General features: G+C 46.5%; 2 protein-coding genes across 2 annotated transcripts in view; both read left to right on the top strand.

Annotated features, from left to right (window-relative positions):
• LOC119393100 (signal peptide peptidase-like 2B) overlaps nt 1-6354 on the top strand; it is a 19356-nt gene extending 13002 nt beyond the window's left edge. The window contains exons 11-13 of the mRNA XM_037659922.2: nt 4465-4647; nt 5409-5495; nt 6205-6354. Of these exons, the coding sequence (XP_037515850.2) occupies nt 4465-4647; nt 5409-5495; nt 6205-6354 (420 nt within the window). The remainder of the gene's footprint in view (nt 1-4464; nt 4648-5408; nt 5496-6204) is intronic.
• Nucleotides 4470-23055, top strand: LOC119392759 (signal peptide peptidase-like 2B). Its single transcript, XM_037659716.2, has 12 exons — nt 4470-4647; nt 5409-5495; nt 6205-6348; nt 9127-9338; nt 10791-10887; nt 11339-11534; nt 12936-13010; nt 13219-13266; nt 15302-15455; nt 16543-16620; nt 18042-18196; nt 22876-23055. The coding sequence occupies exons 4-12, from the start codon at nt 9155-9157 to the stop codon at nt 23053-23055; spliced, it is 1167 nt and encodes a 388-aa protein (XP_037515644.1). The 5' UTR covers nt 4470-4647; nt 5409-5495; nt 6205-6348; nt 9127-9154.

Genomic DNA, 23055 nt, shown 5'->3' with positions numbered 1-23055 from the left:
GTAAATAGCATCACAGAGCTACATCTAGTGCAACGCAATGCGATCGATTTCGAAAATGTAGCAATTTTTTTTCTTTAGGAAGACAACAAGTTGTAAATCATTTTTGTCAGTTTCGTGTCAGTATTTGTAACGATAAACAAAGTTGCAACCCCATCTTGCGAGATGTTTTGCGACGTTTTGTTGGCATTTGACCTACTCTTTAAAAAAAAGAAAAAAGCAAGCATCGCACTTTCAAATGTTTATTTGAATGTGAATGAAAGCAAGCGAGCAAATAAATTGTTTTTCTTTACGCTCTACTGTCACTTTGCACCTTGCTTCTACAAATGTGCCAATATATAATTTTGTGCATCGTAATTCGGATAGATCCATGCGTGAGATTACCTCAGCAAAAGTTATAGCAAAATATATGCAGGAATGTGTGTGTGTTCCATCTATATTATGCAAGAGATTGGTGTTTCTTGGTTGGTTGGTTGGTTGGTTGGTTCCTAGAGGAATGGCTCAACCCACCACGAGGGATCAGCCATGAATCGTGCGGCAGTAGGATTTGTGAACGAAAAAAAAAGGATAATTCTAAAAGGATTATTTGTAGGTAAGCGAAAATATTGTGGTTCCGCTTTCTGTATTGAATGCTAGAGAGTCTAGGGGCACGAATCGCAAGAATTGTACTTCTTTCTTCTTGCTGTTCACCGAGCATACAAGCTGTTCACAAGTGCCACATAATAAACTGTAGTTTATCGCCCTCGTGTCCCCCATTTCTTGTACCTTTTTTGCTCATTCTGGGCAGCACTAATGTAATTAAAAACTTGGAAGACGCTTGAGCTTCGCCTTTAAGAGCGGTACGCGATAGCTTAAGCCCCGTTCGCATTACCTTTTCATTTGCTAGGCAGGCTCTGCTTCTCGGTGGACCCCTCAAGCGTGCCGCGAAAAGAGAAATGTCTGTAAACTCTTCTAGAACACTACAAGCACATTTGCGAAGTGACAACTACATCATAATTCATCATTTTACTAATTAGTGCAGTAACCACTAGTACGCAGCTGCACACTTTGTTGACGCGGTGGCTGATGATGATGAATTATAGCTCAGCCCTTTGTCATAGGTTGGCAGCTTTAAAGCGCTTGGTCAATTCGTATACAGGCCGGCATAGATCATGTTCCGGCAGGCGGTACTGCTGGCACTTCGACCGCTGTGAAGCTCAATGGCGAGTACGGAAACAGTTCCTCCTTCAATGATGCTACTTGTAACTCGTGTATAATGTTATTTACAAGATATGTTTACACTTAGCGCAAACGTGACCAAGATTCTCAATAATACTATCAATAAGCGCGATTTCATTCTTGTCGTTGTCACTGCAGCCACGCTGAAATGTGGTTCAGCTCCGTACGGCTGTTACGTGTCAGTATGATAGCAAAGTGTTTCGAGGTAGACGTTGCACATCGCCAGCGTTGCCAGTCATACTGTTCTTCCAAAACGCTACCCGATTGCTCGGAGACCTCCGCAATGGTTGGTTGGTTGGGTCCTAGAGGAGTGGCCCAACCCACCACGGGGGATCGGCCGTGAATCGTGCGGCCATTTGAGGGACCATTATCATCACCGTCTTTCTCATTAGCGTAAACAGCGTGAGGTGCAGTCAACATGAAATAAAGCATACACGGGATGGCGCCATGTTTTAACCACATTTATTGCAATCGCCGCATAGTGATCTTTTTACACGCCTACCACAAAGAGCCAAATTTGTGCATTAAGGACCCACAGTCAATATCAACATAGTTGTAAGAGCGTGCGGAGGGCGCTGCCGTAGCGTGGTCACACACGCCATCTACAGCCCAGCTGCGTGAAAGGTCTGTCCACGCATGTAGGCACCAGTGAAACCAGGCGCCGGTTGGAAGTGCCACGGACGGTGTTTCGGTTTTCGGATCGCCACGGGCCATGGCACAAGCACGCAGTCGAACACGATGGTGTCGCCGATAGCTGATACACACGGCGTGGCCAGGAACCGCCGCCTTCTTCCAAGACCGAGGGCGTCCGGTCTAGTGTGCCATGCTTGCCGCCAAGCCTCCAAAGAACAGCGGTCCGCATCGTCTTCTGTGGAGGCAGGCACAGCTTCACTCAACTGCCGCTCAGTGCTACCTGGGGCCGTGAGCGCAGCGACAGGACACACAGTGTTTGCTTGTCACGAAAATGGCGTTAATAACACCTCCAAGAAAAGCCGGCGTCGGGGCTGCGAGCTTAGTAGCAGCCATCGTCTTAGCTTTCGTTTCTATGACGGTAAGTGCAAGAGGCAGGACCTGACTTGCTGCTTTTTCGCCTGCATTTCTTGCCTGTACTGTATTGTTCATTCTTCAAAACTATCTTGGTGTTATGACGCTTCTGCATGACTGCTGACTGGCTCGTTGGCAGAAAAACATTCATTACACAAGATTGTCGGAACACCGGCCTGCAGGAAACGTCAACTTAACTGACGCTGCATTTTCGACAGCCTCTTAAGCCGGCGACACCGGCAAAACTGCATGCAGTCAATCATTGCATGGGTAATAACGTGCGCTATGAATGCATGCTACGTCTATAACTGTTTTCTCGTTTCGCGTTTTAACTCGGCCCTACATCAGAGCCGAAAAAGCGTGATCAAATCGTTAGCCATTTCAACACGCGGACGTAAATATGCAAAGGTAACGAACTGAGCTAAACGATTAAGGTTGATGAGATACTTTTTTTTTTTTTTTAGCAAAACGATTAATGGGGCAGATAGAAGGGAATTCGTTGTTTCCTATAAAAAAAGAAAGCAAAATAAGTAGATAAAAAGTGCCAATAAAAGTGGTGTCGACACCTTACACATGCGCGCCTGTAAAAACATACTGCAGATTTCGTGACCGTAGCTTTTTTTTACTATTTGAAAGCTTGTCCTTAGGCATAACACAGCTCACAACAGCGCACAAAAAGGCTCGTCACGCGTAGACAAACAAGCCTTATTCACAATATTTGTTCAGTCAAAATATTTTGTGAAACTTCTCTGCGCAACACGGGCAATAGCCATCACAAAAAAATAATAATAATAAACCGAGATGGTCCCCGGTGCACCTAGGACACTTGACACGTAATGACTAACATTTTCAATCTTTGTAGAGAAAGCTGCTTCGGTTTGAATTTCACGTGCGAAGCGTAGGAAAATAACGAATCCCAGCTTTTAGACCTGAAGTTCAGGTTAGGGGTGACACATGTGTACTCTACCTAGTCTCCATGACAAGTGAAACCACTCTTGCAATCTAATTCCAGCCACTCTGAGAGTGTTAAGAACGGCTTCATTGCGTCTTTTTTCCGATCGGCCCTTTGAATGTCCTACGTCCACTTTACATAAAAAAAAAATTTTCTATCTTTGCATTCAGGACTTTCAAACACGAACTTCACTTTGCTGCGTCTAAACAAAGGGTAGATGAAACAGTCAATTCGTAACGGTATATCTTTATAGCTTGCAAGGCTACAAGGGTGTTTGTTGAGGAAGCAGGAGCGATCAATACCAGTAAAAAGGGCTTAACTGGCGGTCTGTGGCAAAAACGCTGGTTTTACAGGATGCCCAAGAGATCGCTGTGGCGTCCCTGATTACGCCGAGCGACCATCCTATCCAGTTATGCATGTCGTACTACCCAGAATTCAAACCACTGCCGGAAGGTCCAGACGCTGCAGTGAGTATTTCACACCCTCTTTGTCATTGCTTTAGAATATCGCCATTAATCGTTGTGCCTTGGGAATGAAGTGTACAGGCGATAGCATAGCAATAACGCAACGTACGTACCTTGATAGCACATAACAGTGCATCCACGCAACCTTGATCTGTGCTGACGCAACTTTGCATTTCGTTGACTGTGTTGTCTCGTAATCGCTGCTACGCACGAACGCGTGGGTTTAATTTACGGCCACGACGTTCGCATTTTGATGGGACGAAATCCAAGAGCACGCCATGTATGTGTGTTGGATGGTTAGGTGTCACACCTGAAAGTGAGCCATCCAGAATGCGCCGAGCTATTCGCACCTGCGTAGCTAGCGTCTGACGTCATCTCTCGAGCCTGGTAACCTTGCCGCAAGCAGGACGCGGCAGGAGGCGCTGCTTCGCATTTCTGTCTGAAGTCCCTAAAGATCCCTATATTTTTCAGGGACTGTATTGCTGTCGCGAGAAGGCTTCAGGAGCCTCGCTATTTCGATGTTTGCGTCTCGGGTCAACGTAAACCCGAGGCTGCCTTGGGTTAAGCACGTGTTCACTTGTGGCACACCCAAGGCAGTCCCCAACTCAAACGATAATTGACACCGGTCAACTTCTGCTGTTCCGGTTTCTTTCTTTCATCTTCCCTGGTTTTACGCAACAGGTGCCCAATGTTCTGTTTCCTTTAGGAAAGTTTACTTGCCTATTTACATTTCGTACGCGCTTCGTTATGCCTCAGAAGTTTACGGAACATGTTCCCCTGTTTTCCCAGGAGATTCTCCACGTGATAAGTTTTACGAGCCAGAGCAGCTGTGAAAAGCCATATGGAATCGACCTCAAGAATAAAGTGGTTCTCATTCAAGACACCGGCAACTGCACTCTGCAAAAAGCCATGCAAATATACAAGGACGCCGGAGCTTACGGCCTCATAATTGGGCTTGCCTCCAACAAGATCGTAAGTGACGAGGCACACCCAAGATATTTTAAACGTTACGTTATTGACGTTACAAGCAACATTCATTTTTGCTATGCATGCACGATTTTCTTGGTGCTTTAACGAGTTAAAGTTGAATAGACGTAATAATAAATCTGTTTAAACTGAACGATGTCAGTGGCCATTTTCTCCTGTAATAACACTTGCAGGGTTTTACGAATAAGAAACTAAGGGGCCTTGCTAGTTCTATCTTGCGGGAGCGATAGCGCCTAAATGATCTTGTGTAAGTGAGTACGGCGACGTTCGCGTTTATATTTGCGAGTGATGGAAGGCGCTTGTTGTCAGTTGCATATGCGGATTGCATTGTTCTCTCCTTGAAGCACTTGCGTCAGTGCGAGGTTCTGTGCCGATGTGCTGCACTAGCCTTCGCGTTCGTGCAAGCAACCGCTAAACCCGCTGGAAACTATTTATTTATTTATTTATTTATTTATTTATTTATTTATTTATTTATTTATTTATTTATTTATTTATTTATTTATTTATTTATTTATTTATTTATTTATTTATTTATTTATTTATTTATTTATTCCGCAGTGTTGAGACACGAGACTATATACAAACAGCGTCGACTCTACTTGCTTAATTCATTCGGCATTATAAAACCACGGCCGCTCTGCAGGCGCGTGCCTCCAGACCGGCCGTGATAAAACTAGCAATCTAATCTCGCCACGAGGAATATCCATTGCACGAACACAAGTTTTTTTTTTCTCTGCCCTATGCAGGATGATATAAGTGTCGAGAAGACGGCTTCATCTGTGACGGACCTGGTACTCATATTTGCAACAAACAAAACGGCTGCATTTCTTGGGGTATGCATTGAGCCTGTTGCGAATCTTGTTTTTTTTTTTTTTTTCACGGTTCCTATTGTTGAGCTAAGCCGCCGCGGTGGCACAGTGGTTACGGTGCTCGGCTGCCGACTCGGAAGACGCGGGTTCGATCCCGCGGCCGCGGCGGTCGCATTTCGATGGAGGTGAGATCTTAGAGGCTTTGCGATGAAAGTGCACGTTCAAGAACGGTCCAAATTATACGGAGCCCTCCACTACGGCGTGGTGGTTTTGGCACGTAAAACCCCAGCAGTTCTTATTTTGTGGACCTATAAAGCTTGAGCTACCATTAATCGCGTCGAGCACACAGAAGTGGTTCAGTGACGAGAGCCTTGTAGTCATTATGAGTAATAAAAGTAAATCTTGCGTGGTGACAGGATTGAAACAATGCTTGAGAAGTCGAAGAGAAACGATATGACGAAGGCCTGACTCTTGAACGAAGATCACTATGAAAACAGCAAAAATAAAATCTTTCGTTTATGTCATCTGATAGCGAAAAAGAGACAAGAACTAGTAAACCAACTGTTAGTTTTTCTTATGTAGCACGCTGTCTTGGAACACAAAGCATAGCAGATTTGTAGCGCAACAACGATGACGCAGCAACGTAGCCTTTATATAGTATTTTTTTTTAATTTTTTTGCCGGAACAAGGGTTCGCGAAAGCAAAAAGATATGGAATTGATTTTCATTTCCAGAAAATAATGATACCGAAGCAACCATTGCCGGCAAAATTCTTCACGAAGAACATGGAAGTGGACCCTGGCCTGGCCGTGATTTGGTTCCTCGCAGTCTTATCTGTGGGGATTGGTTCGTACTGGTCGGGAAACATCAGGCATCAGGTGTGAGTGTGCCCTCTTGTTTCCTATAAGTACATGGCGCGCTCGAAGAGGAGCTGTCTTGACACATATAGCCGCCTTCCTTTTCGGTAGATGTCGCAAAGTTCACCCTGAAATCTGGTTCACAACGCAAGTGGTGGTGCAGCAGTGTTCTTTTACTCGTTATCTACGAACTGTAAAAAAACATGATTGATCCCTCCGTCATAAGAATCGCTATAACACGAAAGTGAGCCGTGTCTTCACAGGAGTAGTTCACTGCTTATTGTGCATTCATGTAAAAGAACTTGTACAATGTATATTCGGGTTTGGCAGCTATAGCCACGTTGTACGTGGATGGACCCACGTTGACGCCTAGTAGCACATCTCAATCCCGACCACTAACGTCCATGATCTTGACTTAACCCCTGTGGTAGCTGAAGTATAGTTAGGATACACCCGGACACAGAATAGGGTGAATCCCGCGCAAAGGTGGCGTCAAAAAGCACGTAATGAACACTGGTACTCGGTATGCACCGATTCAAAGCGTCGTCATCTGACGAGACAAACGCCAAGGCGTGCTTCCCCCAACCTACGCCTGTGCTATGCATGTACCACACAGCGCTTCAGGAACGCGAGAGGCTGAGCTCGTAGCCTGAGTCGCGAACGCTGGAAGGAATTCCTCTAACCGCTGGCGTCTCTCTCGCTGCATCAAATCACTCACTGCACGACACTCATCCGCCGCGTCACTGCCTTTCTACGACGCTTATTGCAGCAGTTTTATTAACCGGTACTATCGCACACGAAGCAGCACGCGGCGGACAAATGCCGTTGGAGCATGTGGAAGCTGCACTACATCGTCGACGACTCGTTACGCTAGCACGACGCGAAAGGCAGTGCGCGTACGGCGTCTTCACCAAACCGAATCATCGCGTCCGGCGCATTGCACCGCCCGTAGAGGTTTCCTACAACAATGCATTGAAAGCCTCCGCCGTTGCGCTCACACTACAGAAGCGCTCGCTGTCGGCACTCGTTAGTGTCATGATACAGTATTTCACTTCACCGCTTCTAGACGGCGACACCATCCCGCAAACGAAGATCACTGCTAGAGGGAGGTGTGAGAGATAAAAGGCGTGCTTGTAAAGCCCTGTGCATGTGCCTCGGTAACGCAGTGGGTAGAGCACCGGGCCCCTTACGTAGTGGACCGAGAGGTCGTGTGTTGGATTCTTAGGCCATCCAAATGAAAGAAACTTTTTCTTCTGGTTTTTCTTGTAATCTGTTCGTTTACATTTACGGATGTCACTTCCGTGACGGAAATGATGTCAGTGAAGTCTTCGTGGACCCGGCATAAAAAAATTTCGTGCTAAAATAAACGGCTGCGTTATAGCGTATTGTCACCGCAGAGAAAACGAGCGTCTCGTGGCTTCCACAGGTGCATCCAATTGGCTTAGCTCTAAAACACTCCGCGCGAACTCTTAACAGGAAAGTGTTTTATGCCGGGGTCCACCAAGACTTCACTCACGTATTTCCATCAAGGATATGACGTTGTAAAATGCACACTAACAGATGACAAAGAAAAAAAGAAGAAAAGAAGTTCCGTCGTCGGGAATCTAACCCACGACCCCTCGCTCCGCAGCGCGCGGCGCGAAACAACTCGGCCACAGAGCCTACGTTCTTCAGCAAGCTAATGGCGAGCTATTTATATACACCATTTACCGCTGGAGGTACGCGGAGCTTGAAGGCACTTGTTTTTGTTATCACCAGCGAGATGGCGCGAAGGGTGCGCTTTAAAGGTCGTCGGCCCGCTCATTGCGATGCGCGCGCGCCCCCACCTGTACTTCGCCCTACAGGGCGTGGTCGCACGTGCGCGCGCGCTTATCTCGTGATGGGGGCGGTTTGTACGTCTTCTGCGTTCACCGCACGTTCACATTGAAGTTACAGAGTGCACGAAGGTCACCTCGCTCGCGGCGGCGGCAACCGCGTTTGCTAAAGGAGCGCGCTGCTCAAACACAAAGAAGTAACAACTCTGTGACAGTTGTTAGTTTGCGCTCGTCCTGTGTGTGTTTTTTCGTGCGTCCTTTGTGCTTGAGCAGCACACTGCAAGTTTCGAACTGCTTGCCGTTCTTCACTTGACATTCCAATTTGTTGCTATAGTATTAATTGCTTCACCCTTGCGGCGATACAATTCATAATAAACGCTCGACTACCTCTGCGAAGACACGTTTCCCTTTCGTGTTATACCGATTCCTATGTCGGAGGGATCAGCCATGTTTTTTTAACTGCATCGAACCCGGCGCCAACGTCCCGAAAAGGCATTAATTCCGGGTTTGATCCCCGGACCAGGATGAATTTTTCGGCAATAAGAAACTTTCTTTCTTAAAATTTTGTATATATTTCCTTGTGGCTTCGTGCTACAGACGGGTGGTTGTGAATTTCCGTTTCATTTCATAATTGGCTGTTCGACTTTTAGTTTCTCTATATTTTGCTTTGTTGCGTCGCGAGTCAGTGACTGGGACAGTTAGCCTATTAGTGCATTAAGCACTGCAGGTCGATCAGCTTGTTATTTAGCTGGTTGGTTTGCGAAAGAAGCCCATCTGGCTAGAGTTCATCCGGGGCGCTGCACTGCGATGTTCGTCATAACTCATAGTATGGTTTGGGATGGTAAACCCTTGAATTAAAGTTGGTTGGTTGGTCGGTCGGACGGTCGGTCGGTCGGTTGCAAATGCATGCAGTTTTGATAACGCTGCGCGTGTAAATATGCTTGTGTAGAGAGACCGTCTGCTGTGGTGCACTGGATGTACGCAGATACGTGTGCGAGGTGCACAGTCGTCAAATGCGCCGTCGGCGGCTCTCAGGCAGCAGCGGCAGCGCGGCCAGCCAGGCTCCCAGCCGGCCGCAAGGCATGAACGTCATCGAGGAAGAGAGCTCGCTCGACGTCTCCCCTGTCTGGGTGCTGTCGTTCGTCGTCTTCATGACCACCATGCTCGTCGTCCTCTACCTCTTCATCAGATACCTTGGTCTGTTCCACTCAGAATACTCGTGCGAATACCTTTATAATTTCATAGCACTGAGGACACAGTATACAATCAGATACAGTGAACGCATAAATACCGAATAGCGCAGCTTTCGACACGACTCAAAAAAAGTCACAGTTTCGCCGCAAGGGCGAAGCAATGAATGCGATAGCAAGAAATTGGAATGTCACACGTAGAACGACAAGCAGTTCGATGATTGCAGCGCGCCGGTGGAGCACAAAGAAAGACGCCCGAGAAGAACGCACAGGTATACACAGGAGGAGCGTGAACTAACAACTGTCACAGTTGTTACATCTTTGTGCTTGAGCAACGCGCTGCAAGTGTTGACAATGGAGAATCAGACGCTCTTAGATATTTCTTTTTCTTTCAAACTGCGGGGCGTGGAGTGACCCCTCTGCGTCTCCTGCCACAAGGGGGCGTCTGACGCAAGGTGTGCTGGACCTTAGGTGTGCCCGGTGTTCTTTCTTTTTTTTGTCTTCGTTCAACATCACGAGTGGGTACAGAAAGGGGCCACTTTGTCGTGCGCGTCTCAAGGGCAGTTTTCAAATTGAAAGAAAATGTAGGAGCGGTGCTTGATAGAAAATACGCTCAAGCTCCTTCGAGATCTGCGTACCACCAGGGTAAATGGTGTATGTAAATAACTCGCCGTTATTTCGCCGGTGCATGCATGGCGCGTGGTTGAGTTGTCTAACGCAGCTTGCTGGGGAGTGAGGGATCGCTGGTTCGAATCTCTGGTCGGGTGATTCGGAATTTTTTTCTTCTGCTTCATTTTTCTTTGTGCCTTCATATATATATATATATATATATATATATATATATATATATATATATATATATATATCTCCGGGATATGACGGCGACGGCAAAACACGTCGAGAGTGTCCATATAATTGCTATCGCAATAAAAGGAACACTGACGCGCATGACAGGCACTACTCGCAACTAAGCTTTATTGTCAGTTATGTCCCTGCATGTAGCACAGCCACGCATGTATGCGAAGGTGCACCATCCATTTCAGCCACACCGCATGTCATCATGCTCGGCATATATCAAGCAAACGAATTATAACAATCTTTCAAAAAACTGCTTTTTCCCCCTTGTGTTGGGTTAAAGCGTCGCTATTGAGTATTTATAAGTATGAACCAACTAGCTCAGCAACGAATTTTGTTGAGTGAACGCAGGCCACCTTAGTATATGGTATAGCACTTTGAGTTGCAGGCTCGTGTTCTTTCTCTGTACAATAGAAATAAACCCTAATTGGCAATCATAAAAATAACGAATGCCATATTATGTACGGTATTGTTCTTGATTACAATCTTCAGCTGATGGCTGCTCCATTCAAAGATGGCACATATTCTCCATCTTTCTTGGTTACCATAGTAGCACCTGATCGTTATGTGGCATGTAGTGCAATATTTCCATTCTTTCTCGCAGTTTACTTCATTCACGGCATGTTCGCGCTGTCCGCGTCCGTCGCCGTTCTCGGTGTTCTGGAGCCGTTGGCTTACAAGATGCCCTGTGGCACTGGCAGGTATACAGCCTATTAGACATACGCACACACGCAAAAAAAGCCAAGATTGGCGGCAGCACATACCTCGTTGCTTAAGAATCGTGCCGCTTAAAACGATCTTGCTCTCTTCAGCAAACTATGCTTGGACATTTTAAATGTATTGTTTAATAGCTCAACCATCTAGTATATACAGCCTCAACTGACTGAATCTTTGACGTACTGCTGTTCAATAACTAATTAGCTAGTCAGTTTAACGTCGTTATAAACGCTGAAGGGCCAGACCGAGAGAGAAAGAGAGCAAAAAAGGTCCGGGGGGAGCTCGTGATTACTTCGACCATCAGTCCATTTAACGTGCGCCTTTGTTCACTCGTCCCATCAGGAATGCTCCAGTCGCGAGTCAATCAGTCACTAAGTTAACTCTGTAGCCTGTCTTTCGCGCAACGCACGCGATGCCGTCTATCGGCGCGTGCAGGCTTCCGGATGGCGCCATACCCTGCTTCCACGGTTCGCTCGAGGTGCGGCAGGCGCTCGTGCTTTTCGCTGCAGTGATTGTGCCCGCTATCTGGGTCTACATCAGGCACCATCCGCTCTCCTGGATTATGCAGGACTTGCTGGGCGTCTGCTTCAGCGTGTACATCCTGCGCGTGCTTCGGATGCCTAACCTTAAGGTAGGTATGACGTGCCAAAGGGGAGGCCGATCAGTGCGTTCAGTTATGCATTTTATTGCGATAGCAATTATATACGGACACTCTCGGCTGGTTTTTGCCGTCGCCGTCGCGATCATGTCCCGGATATGTATATGTATGTATATATAAATAAAAGCCAGAAACAAAAATAAATCAGAAGGAGAAATTTCATAAGCGCGCCACCGGGATTCGAACCTGCGACCCCTCGCTCCGCAGCGCAGCGCGTTAGACAACTAGGCCACGCGCCATCCGCTCTTTGACGTATAACGGTGAGCTATTTATATAAACCATTTCGCACTGGTGGTATGCAGCGAGATTGCCCAAAGGGCGCGATTTAAAGCAACCCTCCTAGATTTTTCTTCAGTGTGAAAACTGCCCTTGAGACTCGCACTAAAAAGTGGCCCATTTCTGTACCCACTCGCGATGTGGAATGCCGGGTACGGCAGGAGGCGCGGAGGGGTCACTTCACGCGCCGCACTTTTCAAGAAAAAGGAAATATCTAAGAGCGCTGGGTTGTAGCGCGCTGCACAAACACGAAGTAACAACTGTAACAGTTGTTTGTTCGCATTTGTCCTGTGTATACCTGTGCGTTCTTTTCGAGCCTCCTTCCTTGTGTTTGAGCATAGCGCTGCAAGTGAATTGAGCCGTGGTTAGTTCGCACTCGTCCTGTGTGCGTTGTTTTCTTGCATCCTTCGCGCTTGAGCGGCGCGCTGCGAGTGTCGAGCTGCTTTCCGTTCTTCGTGTGACATTCTAATTTCTTTCTATCGCATTCATTACTTCGCCCTTGCGGCGGAACTATGACTTCTTTCTTTTTCGCGTTCTACCTAACAATTTGCGGTAGGCAGATTCCTGCTTCGCCTCGTCTGGCCTTTCTTCAACGATTGAAAAAAATTGCGTTTCCGATGGCAGGATTCGAGCCATGAATTCATAACGTAACAGACCGACGATATAACCACTGTGCCCCATATGTTTTCGTACTTCTTCCCCGCCATCTGGTCTGTTGACACTTGCTTGTGAAAATAAGAGCACGCGGGTGCGTGCCACTTTCGATTAAGCAATTGAGTAACAACGCCAAAGTAACTTAACGAGACTCTCGTGAGAGCAACGCTTTCACCAGCGCTCTCCTTACCGTTAGCTGACGATAAAGGGAGCAAAGATAAAATTGACACTCCGGGGCTGTCAATTTGATTATTGTAAGCGTGTGCATCACAGTGCACTGGTCATAATTCAGATGCTAACATCAGAGAAATCTGTACACTTCTAATCTGTAGCCAAGTTCTTGATCGCTAGATTGACGAGACCCGCTGAAAGTTTTAGAAACCAAATTGTTCTGTTGACTCTGTGCCGCAGATAACCTTATTGAGTACTTTCTTTTCGTTTCAGATATGCACTCTGCTTCTGTCGATTCTGTTCTTCTACGATATATTCTTTGTATTTCTTACACCGCATTTGATTCCGGTGAGTCCACGTTGGAGGCTTTTCTTTCTTTTTTTTTTTTGCTTTCTTATTTTATGAACATTACTAAGAATACTACAATATTGACGCCTGTATATGTGGCGTTCATTCGCTGTAAGACGAGCAGAAACGCTTTTTCAGGTGTTATCAAGCCGAGTATAAAAGACCGTGACGAAGTGTTCTTATTTTACTCGTCCTTTGACATTTACAGGCGAAAATGACTCACAACGCATCGACGAGCTTCGTAAATGCCTCGGGGGTAAGAGTTTTGCTGTTTTTATATCTTCGTAAGTTCTTTGTATGTTGCTCCCGTTCGTTCCAGCAACGTTACCTGACTTGCTTGTACTTGATGTGTATTACCCCGAGGAGCCTGCGCGGTGTTACATTTCTTATTTTATTAGCGTCACGGGACGACATTGGTCAGTTTACCCGCCGTGGTGGCTTAGTGGCTATAGCGCTACGCTGATAAGCGCGATGGTACGGTTATTGTTTTGATGGACGCGAAACGCAAAGACGACCTTGTACCTAAATTCAGGCACACGCTGAGGAACACCGAGTGGCAGTGGTCAGGATTAATTCGGATTACTGCAGACGCATTTCGCTACGGCGTGCATCATAACTGCATCTTAATTTTGGCTCTTGACGCAGCCGAATTTAATTTCTTGAACCTCATTCACCTTCTCATTGATTGTACACCTGAGAATGCGTTACCTGCACCCGTCGTGGTAGCTTAGCATTTGTTGCGCTGCTAAACTCAAGGACGCCGGTTCGATTCCCGGCCACAACTGCAGCATTTAGATGGGGCGAAATGCAAAGCTTAGGTGCACGTTAAAGAACCCCAGGTGGTTTAATTTAATCCGGAGTCCCCCACTGCGGCGTGCCTCACTATCGCATCGTGGTTTTGGCACGTGTATAGCACGTCAACAATTATTATTATTATGTTTTATCTCTATGTTTTGGGCTAAAATGTTATTGAGCTAGAATACCCGTCGCGTGAGCATAATGGATATGACCTCCTGTAGATAAGCACTTGGTCGCTGGTTTGATTCCCGGCTGATGCGGCAGCGTTCTAGTGGTGTGCAAGAACTCCCTGTGCCCATATCTAAAACTCCGAGTAAGATGGAAGTTAAGGGAACCATGCAGGCTTGAATGGATGAGAAGTCGTTCACTGACTTCTTATCCCCTCTAGGAGTACATTACGTGAACATATTGTTGATTAAACGACACGGCTACCTCCAAACGGGGCATGTGCTCGGCGAAGTGCCTTTGTATGTCGTGACTATACGTTCAAGTTCTCCCGCATGTTCTTCAATTTGAAATGCAACCAATCAGCTCATTCGATGGCGATAAAGTCGTTAGGTTCACGGGTGAGCGGTAGCATACAGTTGAGGGCGGGATGAAGAGAAAATGTAAAGAGTTATAAATGGAGATAAAAATTAAAGGTGCAAGAGATAGATATACAGAAACAAAACTTAGAGTATCGCGACTATGTAAACGCTCACCATATTTTCACCATATGCGTGAGAGAACAAACCTATTCAATGCTTTTTGTTTTTTTTTCATAAAACGTTTTTTATTACGGTAGCACATATATGCACATATAGCGCGACATAAACAGCGAGGCATCGCTTCAAGCCGAATTCTAGTGGCGTAGTTTTTATTCTTACTGTTTTTTTTATTTCAACGAACGACTTAATTCTAAGAGCCGCAACTATTAGAGCGACTGGAATGTGAAATAAAATTTTAATGATACTCCACGTATAATATAATTATGCGCACTCACGTGTAATGTGCTCGTCTTGTATGTTGTAATACATACTGCTCGAATTCATCGTCCTTCCTTGCTTACTACTTCTATATATTCACCCAACCCCCTACCCCTTTATTTTTAGCGAGTTAGAATTAGAATTTCGTACTCTTCATTTCGTTGGCCTCCCTTAAACTTTTGCATTAATGTTTCAACGTATTGATATCAACTAAACAGTAACTAGAGCTTAACCTTTTTTTTAGCACAACATATTTCATAAAATCAATAAAGCGGCTGTCTATATTATTAGGACGTCCATGCTGTTCAAATCTGTTTTAGTTTTCTTTGTTGTGGTTGGCTAAAAAGATTGTTAAACCTAGTAATACCTGTACTGGGCCTCACAAAGTGTTTCTTGGTTTAGCTGGCTCATTCCCTTCGTCTACGCTTATTCTTTCATTTGAAAGAAGTCTCAACCTGTCATGGTGTAGCTTGTCCGTCGCTTTTAGACATGTTTTTATCGCGATAAATCCTGCATATTTGTCCGCAGAAAGGCGACAGTATTATGGTTGAAGTGGCCCGCGGCGGTGGCTCCAAGGAGCAGATACCGATGGTGATGCGAGTGCCGCGGTTTGGGAACCAAGACATCTCCGCGTGTCTGAACACTTACTCGCTTCTCGGTTTCGGCGACATCCTCGTACCAGGTGAGCTGTCGACCAACGACTCCGAGTCATGACCATATCAGCTGTCACTCTGTTGGCAGTCCAGTACAGCTCCAAAAGTATTCGTTTGAGCGGCATGACCCAGTCAGATCTCTTGAGGGACAAGAAGCGAGCAGAGTGGGTCAGGGAACAAACGGCTGTTAAGGATATCTTAGTCGAAATCAAGAAGAAGAAATGGGCATGGACAGGGCATGTAGCACAAGTAGGCAAGATAACTGCTGCTGGTCATTAAGAGTAACCGACTGGATTCCAAGAGAAGGCAAGCACGCCAGGTGGAGACATAAAGCTATGTGTTCAGATGAGATGAAAAAGTTTGCGGGGATAACGTGGCCGCAGCAAGCACAGAACCGGGTTGATTGGCGGAACATGGGAGCGGCCTTTGCCTAGCTGTGGGCGCAGTCAGGTTGATGATGCTGATGATGGCCAGCACGGGACCGAGAAAGCAATTAGCAAGCTACAGCGTTCGAGCAGCTTAACAATAACTGGAATATAATTCTATGATTGCATTGGCGAAGCGCATGAAACATGGCGCGTATAGAACGATGTGCGTGTAACCAGCACCTGTCTGTTGTTCGAACAAAAGCAGTGCATTGACGAAGAATAACTTTAAGTGAATATTAAGCATCAATTGAGCTTGTTGGTGTGTGTTTCATCGTGGCACTAGCGGTGCTGCGCATGCGTATGTTGCACAATAAAAAGTCGTGCATGCAAATAAATACATAAGTAAATACAATTAAGAAATGTTTCAATGTAATATTACTCAAAATAGCGCAATTATGCGAGCCAGTGAGATAACGAATTCAATTGCCCCGTTAATTAACAATGTCTGTTTACTTACATAAAAGTACGCATTCGTAGGGTATACATTACGTGCCCCCAAGATATCGCGAAATTTTGGTGTACGGTATGAATTAGCCCTGTACTAAGTCGGAACCTCGAGCACTGAAATTTGAGGTGTAACAATTGATGTCTTATCCTCTGCTCGTTAACGTCATGAGCAAAGATGTGCCAACGTCGTCCAATGAAAGCGTACCGAAATGTATAAGCTATGCGCGCCCCATCTGTGCAGGTCTTCTTGTCGCCTTTCTGCGTGGCTTTGACCTCATCAATGTTGGTGGCTGCCTGTACTTCCCTGTGGCCTTAATATGTAAGCATATCGTCCTTTCTTGGCAGCATAATAAACCCTTGTGTCTCACTTTGTTTTAGATGCGAAGCATCTTATGGCGGAGTTCAATCCGGTGGTGGTGTGCGGCGTGACCACCCTTACTGCGCATGCGCAAGCCCTCTGCACACACCTCCTCTCCACACACCTCTTCTCCACCCCTCCTCTCCCCCGTACCCACTCTCCACTTCCCCTCTCCCCTATCCCCCTCTCCCCTTCCCCATCTTCACTTACTCTTTCCCCTCCCCCTCTGAAACGCAGGTTTGACATGCCGAAACGTTGCTTCGCATCGCCTCATGGTCCCCTTTAGCGGGAGATGGTGTGATGTTTTTCCTTTTTTTTCCTGTATGCCTTACAGTGTAGATGGGAAAGAGAAAAACAAACGTTTAATTGGCACATAAAAATAAATCACTGGCAACCCATGTGGTGCTTATCATTGAGGTTAATCGTTTCGCTCTTCAACAAATCAGTAGCTCGGCAAACTGTCATAAATGTGGCCAGGGGTTCCTTTTGGAAGGATACAGATGTAACAATCGAGTGCTGTGGACCAGCGAGGAAGCTTCTTAATAATGCTGATGTAGGCTAGGACATGTCCGTAAGAGACGGTGCGGAGTGGCTGTATCGCCAGATGAGGGAAATATTGGTTCGTTCTTATTTGCCGTGTTTTACGCAACTGTCGCCTGCAGGTAAATCGGGATACTTGTATTCTTTGTCATGATAACTGTGCCTGAAAGCAGAGCAAACACTAAACCTGTAAAAACCGATTTCTTCGCGAAAAAGAGGCAGTTTGTACGTTGGTAATCAAGAAGAGTTGGGAGTAATTTTCGTTTCTTGCCATGCTTGACAACATGGTTACAACATGGTTAAAGAACACCAGATGGTCAAAATTACCGGAGCCCTCCACTACGGCGCCTCTCATAATCAAATCGTAGTTTTGGGACGTTAAACCCCAACAATTAATTAATTAACATGGTTACTTATAGCTATGAGACGTATGGGAAAGTTCAATGGCTGGTGCACCGTTGATGGTCTTATTGCAAAGCTACAGGAAATCGAGACGTCAGTGCTGCTTATTTTCTGTTCCACGTTAAGATGATGCGATTAAACCGTATCTATATACAGCTGCTATTTTTGCGCCTGGCTTGATGTTCCTACAGCTTATTTAGATGTCCCATGTCCAGTGACCTTTGCATTCATAAAAGGGAGTCAGGCTGCAGAAAGGCGCGTCACATTATCTGAATGATCCCTTGTTGTTCAATAAGTTATATGATATCGCGATTCCATAGATTTCTAAGAGTAATTTTACGGCGATTACACAGGTGACGTTATCGTAACTGTAAAAAAAATGTGTCTGTTTCTTTAACCTTCAGCCTAAATGTTGGTTTGCTTTTTTTGACGTTGCGCAGTCTATGGCTTAGGCCTTATAGCGACGTTCGCCGGCCTCTACCTGATGCGCCTGGCCCAGCCTGCACTTTTGTACCTCGTGCCATTCACAGTAATACCAACGCTGACAATTGCGCGGTGCAGGGGCGAGCTCGACGACATCTGGAACGGAAAGACGGCAAGTGTTACGATTTGTGTGTGTGCGTGAAGTTTCCGTAGAATGATGTGGAAAGGGCTAAACAAAAACACTGACAGCGATTAGTTCGCCGTTTTCTTTGCCTTTCCTTAGTTCCGTTTCAGTTTCGCGCTACCTCATGACCACGAACAACTCGCCAAGTAGGCTGTCCTTCTTAAATACCATCGATGAAAAAAATTATAAGCTTTCACCGAAGTCGAAACATTGAAAGTGATAGCGAGGTGCAGCGTTTGTGCTCGAACTCCTTGGGCGGGGCTACACATTGAGGGGACAAATGTTAGCCTGACGGAGAAAGCGAGCATTACTGTCGCTACGCACAAGTGCCAGCTGGCGGATTGCAGGCGTCCCAAAATGGCGATTCGATGAGGGATGTCGGCAGCAACGTTTCTGTAGATATATACCCAAAATGAATATATATAGCTTTACTATCCGTTCAGTTGAGACCACAGTATTCACCAATGTTGGTATGCGAGCCTCGGTGTTGTACTCACACAGCCGTTTAGCAGAGGTGCTGGTGTTTTCGCACAAAACGCTCATGCGAAAACGCGATAGGCTGCAGAACCAATTTAACGGATGCTGTGTCCACTTCGATTCTCAGTTTTGGCAGCCAAACGAACTGCACATCTCTGGAAACCTAACACTGCCGTCGATACTGTATCGCCAGCAACCTAAGTCGCATAACAAATCAATTGGCGTGTAGGGAGCAAGAGCACCAAGAACACACGTGAACCCCGAAAGATCTACCAGTGACGTTCAAAATAAAAATATATGGCTCAACTTCACGCTGTGGAGGTGGTTGGACAGCGAAGCGACACCCAGAACGATTACCCATTGCGACGTCGCTTGAATGGTCTTCCGCATTAGAACCGCACACGAGTGAGATTGGCGTCTGACCTTCACCGGGAGCGATGGCCAAGAAGTGCTTCTGATTTTGAAGACCGGCCGTGCATGTTTCATTGTACACAATCGTCTGACTCGACGCGTTCATAGCCATGGCGCATTGCTTTGGGTCATCCAAGTCGTCGACGTCCATCAGCCTCTCGACCTCGTCTATCTCTCCTTCGTCCGGGACACGTCCGAAAGTCTGTGGATTGAAGCGAATGTTGTCGAACTTGTAGAGCGGACTCTGGAGAAGAACGTCTATTAAATTTAGAATCTGCGCCCTTGAAACGGTTGATAACATTGCAACTTCGTCGCTTACGCTGAGCGCATATGAAGAGCGGCGTCGAGAACGTCTATTAAAGGGACACTAAAGAGAAACAATGAATCGGTTTAGATCGATAAATTGTGCTCTGATAACTCTAATGTCTTTAATTTCGCCATCATAGGTTTATTAGGAGAAAAGCAAGTTCAAAGTTTCATTTTTAAACTTCGCGCTGAAATCTCCCCGTGTGACGTCACGGATTTTAAAGTGTACTTATCGCATTTTGGCGCCATTGGCTCAACAAAATTACTTCAAACTTGGTATGTTAAGTCTATGGCCCCCTCAGAGGACAACGTACTTCATTTTTACCGATTAGGAACTACGTAGTCCCTAGTAGGCACCGTCAAACATGTGACGTCACGGCGGATGGTGCGGAAACTTCAAGGTGGCGTCGCCACCCACGTTTTGTTTTTGCGCGTTTTCTCGCTTAATAAACGTCTTCTCGGAGCAAGCGTGATGTGTTTGGTATCGTGAAAGAGTACTTTACTAATATGAGAAAAATCGTTTTGTTCTTTAGTGTTCCTTTAAATCTAGAATCTACACCCTTGACACGGGTGTCCGAGCACGACGCAGTTTTTTTTTTCTTTTACGGAACGTCAGAGCAGCACGCTTTCTTTTTTTTTTCTTTTTTTGCCCACGGAGACGGAACCGTCGGGGGTAAGATATACAGTTTTTTTTTTTTTTTTAAGAAGGAATAAACAGCGCAGATACGGGACGAAGCGAAAGAAACACACGAGGACGGGCGCTCACTGCCAGCTGAAGGTTTCTTGAAAGGAACCCGGATACATACATGAAAAAACGAAAAAAGTCATGAACAAAGAGTGCGCTCGCAATCATGAACGGGACGTCAGGGAGCGGATTGCGCTGTCTAATAGATCCAGAGACGGCACGCTTATACACATTTCCCCTTTTTCGCTGATTACATAGGTGTCAAGTATCTCTCTTGCGCGCCTGTCACGATAGCGTTTAAGAACGGTGACGTCAGACAGGCTGGGGGTGCATCCGTGCTTGGCGCAGTGCACGACAAGATTGCTTCCAGTACCAGTTTTTAAAGAATTCGTATGTTCTCGCAACCGATCAAAGATGCACGGCCCAGTTTGGGCGGTGCATCAATGAGCTAGCTCAGCTCGTGCATCAAACGGCACTAGCTGAGCACTTAGATGGCTCAAAAGTGGTTCGCGTATTCCGGTACGTGGACGATTTCCTAGTGATGTTTACGTCCAAACCACAGGAGTACCAGGAGCATGCACAAAGCATTGTCAGGACGTTTGAACTAAACCTGGATTGATTCACGCTCACCAATGAACTCTCCTCGAATGACAGCATACGGTTTCTGGACCTTGTTCTCCGTTTCCGACCTGACCACGTTTGGTCGTCGACATCCGAACTGAGCAGCGCTATCCCGCTCCCGGAGGGCGTCATGAGAACTTGTTAATAGGTTGGGACATTCCCACAGCATATGTTTATATGAAGCCTTTTCTCTTTTGCATAGCTTGCATTTGTTGTTCGGGTATAAGTGTGGGTAGCGCCTGTGGAGGTGCACAGGGTTTGGGTAAGAGGTATTCTGCCGCTTGTTTTTTGTCTATAGACTCGGGTGGGTACGGGGAAGTCGCGCCTTGCCTTTCTGTAGTAGTGTGTGCGTTCCGCGTAGCTTGTAAGTCTTTGGGTGGTAGGTTGGAGGCGCCAGTGATGTCTATCACCCTGAGGTCTGTTCGGTTTGCGTGGTGGGTTGATTCTCGCGACAACTCGTGGGCCATGTCGTTCGGGCTGGAGGTATCAGTCTTTGTGTGCGCCGGGAACCATATTAAATATTTTTGGTTCATCTACTTTGGTTAGTTCTTAGCTATTAACGATGCTGCTGAGGGCTTGTTGTGAAATCCGCTCTTGCGTGAAACTTCTTATAGCTACTTCTGAGTCGCTCAGCATGAATTTGTGTTTGTTGGAGGTGATAGCCATGGCTATGACTACCTCCTCAGCTTCGTCTATATATTGTTGGTTGTGACTGTGCACGCGTTAGTTCACGTGCCAGTGGTGCCAAATGCGACAGCAGTGTGGGCCTTTTACAGCGCGAGACGACACCACAAAGAAGAAGGCACACAAGACACACGGAGCGCTGCATGACTGGCAACTGAAATTTTAAGCAGTACGTGGGACAAACTGGACGATGTTTAAAGCGAAAATTGAAAGAGTGCCACGACAATGTCGCACTTGTCGCCATGTGGCCTGCCGATCATAAGAAAGTGACAGTGAACCCTGCTAACCAATGTACACTGCATGATTGCAATGTCATATGTAAACACCGTGATGCCCTAACAAGAGAAATAGAGGAAGCACATGTGATTGCAAGATTCCAGGACACGTGTTAAGCACACCCTCATTAGCACTGTCCCAAAAAGAAATCAAGTACCTTGACTGTGAAATTTGACGCGTACCTCTTTTCTGCCAGCACTACTGTTCCGCCCGCGCATGTTTCTTGTACGTTCTTGCTGGCCACCAGTGGGTATAAAAGGCTTGCTGGTTTCAGTAAAATTTCAGTATTAAGTCAGCGCTCCGAGTGCCTTGTGTACCTTCTTCTCTGTGGTGTCGTCTAGCGCTTTAAATATGGAAGATGGAATAACCGGCGAGCGCCCCATTTCGAAATATAATAGAATATTGCCACGCCACTTCTTGTTTTATTTTGATGTATTTGGGTTTGACCAGCAAGGACGGCTGTCAACGCTCGACACTGTCCGCGAAGCAGTGTTCGAGAAGCTTCGCGATTGTAGTAGATCGTTTTGTTAAGATTGCGCGCCGCACGCGAATGTTCCAGCTTTGTCGAGAGATACCGCCGCCACCAGCGATATCGCTGGCAAGTTCGATAGCGCCTGTATAAAAGCCTACGCGCGTGACCGCTTGTCAGTTGATCGACGGTCGACGCTCTGTTCGCCGCTATCAGTGCATACCGTGTGTATTGCTGTAAATTACCTTTCCTTTTCCCGGCCACAAGTTCGGCCAAATAAACAGTTTCATCTTGAAAACGCCGACTGCTGTCTTCGCCGACGTCACGACCACGTGACAATATGGCAGCGAGTACCGTTTCCAAAAAAAGGAATGGTCGAATGTTGTTATACGACCGAACGAAATACATTTATACGCGATGAGTTCGCTGCCAGCGCTAGGTGAGAGTACCCAGCGCTATCGGCATGCAACCAACTTCTATTCCGGTACTTTCCAAATACTTCGAAAAAGTTTTTGTTGGGTATAGTAATGCTGCGGGTATAGTTTACGCAGCTTTCGCTGCATCGCGTTACAAATAAGCGCCGTAGGCATAGCCCTGAAGATTTCGATTAATGACGGAGTGTCGTTGGTGGATACCAAATCGAAACAGCTATAGAACGAAATAGCATTACGTCGTTAATTGCGCCCTTGCGAGTGCCACTCATTTTGCACTCATTCCTTCCATTTATCTTCGTTGCAGCCTGAGGAGCCCAGCCTGTCGGAGAGCGACATTTCGGGCGCGGAGGAACCCTCTAAAGCCACCGACGCCTGGAACCTGGGGGCTCAGCCTGTGCAGGCGGCGTTTCAGCCGGCGGGGTCGTACGGAATCGCATTAGCGGGCCACGCTTCGCAGACTCTCACTCCGGAGAAATTGCTCTAG

This window comes from Rhipicephalus sanguineus, chromosome 5, assembly GCF_013339695.2.
Source record: "Rhipicephalus sanguineus isolate Rsan-2018 chromosome 5, BIME_Rsan_1.4, whole genome shotgun sequence".
NCBI lineage: Eukaryota > Metazoa > Arthropoda > Arachnida > Ixodida > Ixodidae > Rhipicephalus > Rhipicephalus sanguineus.
The sequence above is the reverse complement of the archived record's forward strand: the minus strand, read 5'-3'. Positions and strand labels throughout refer to the sequence as shown.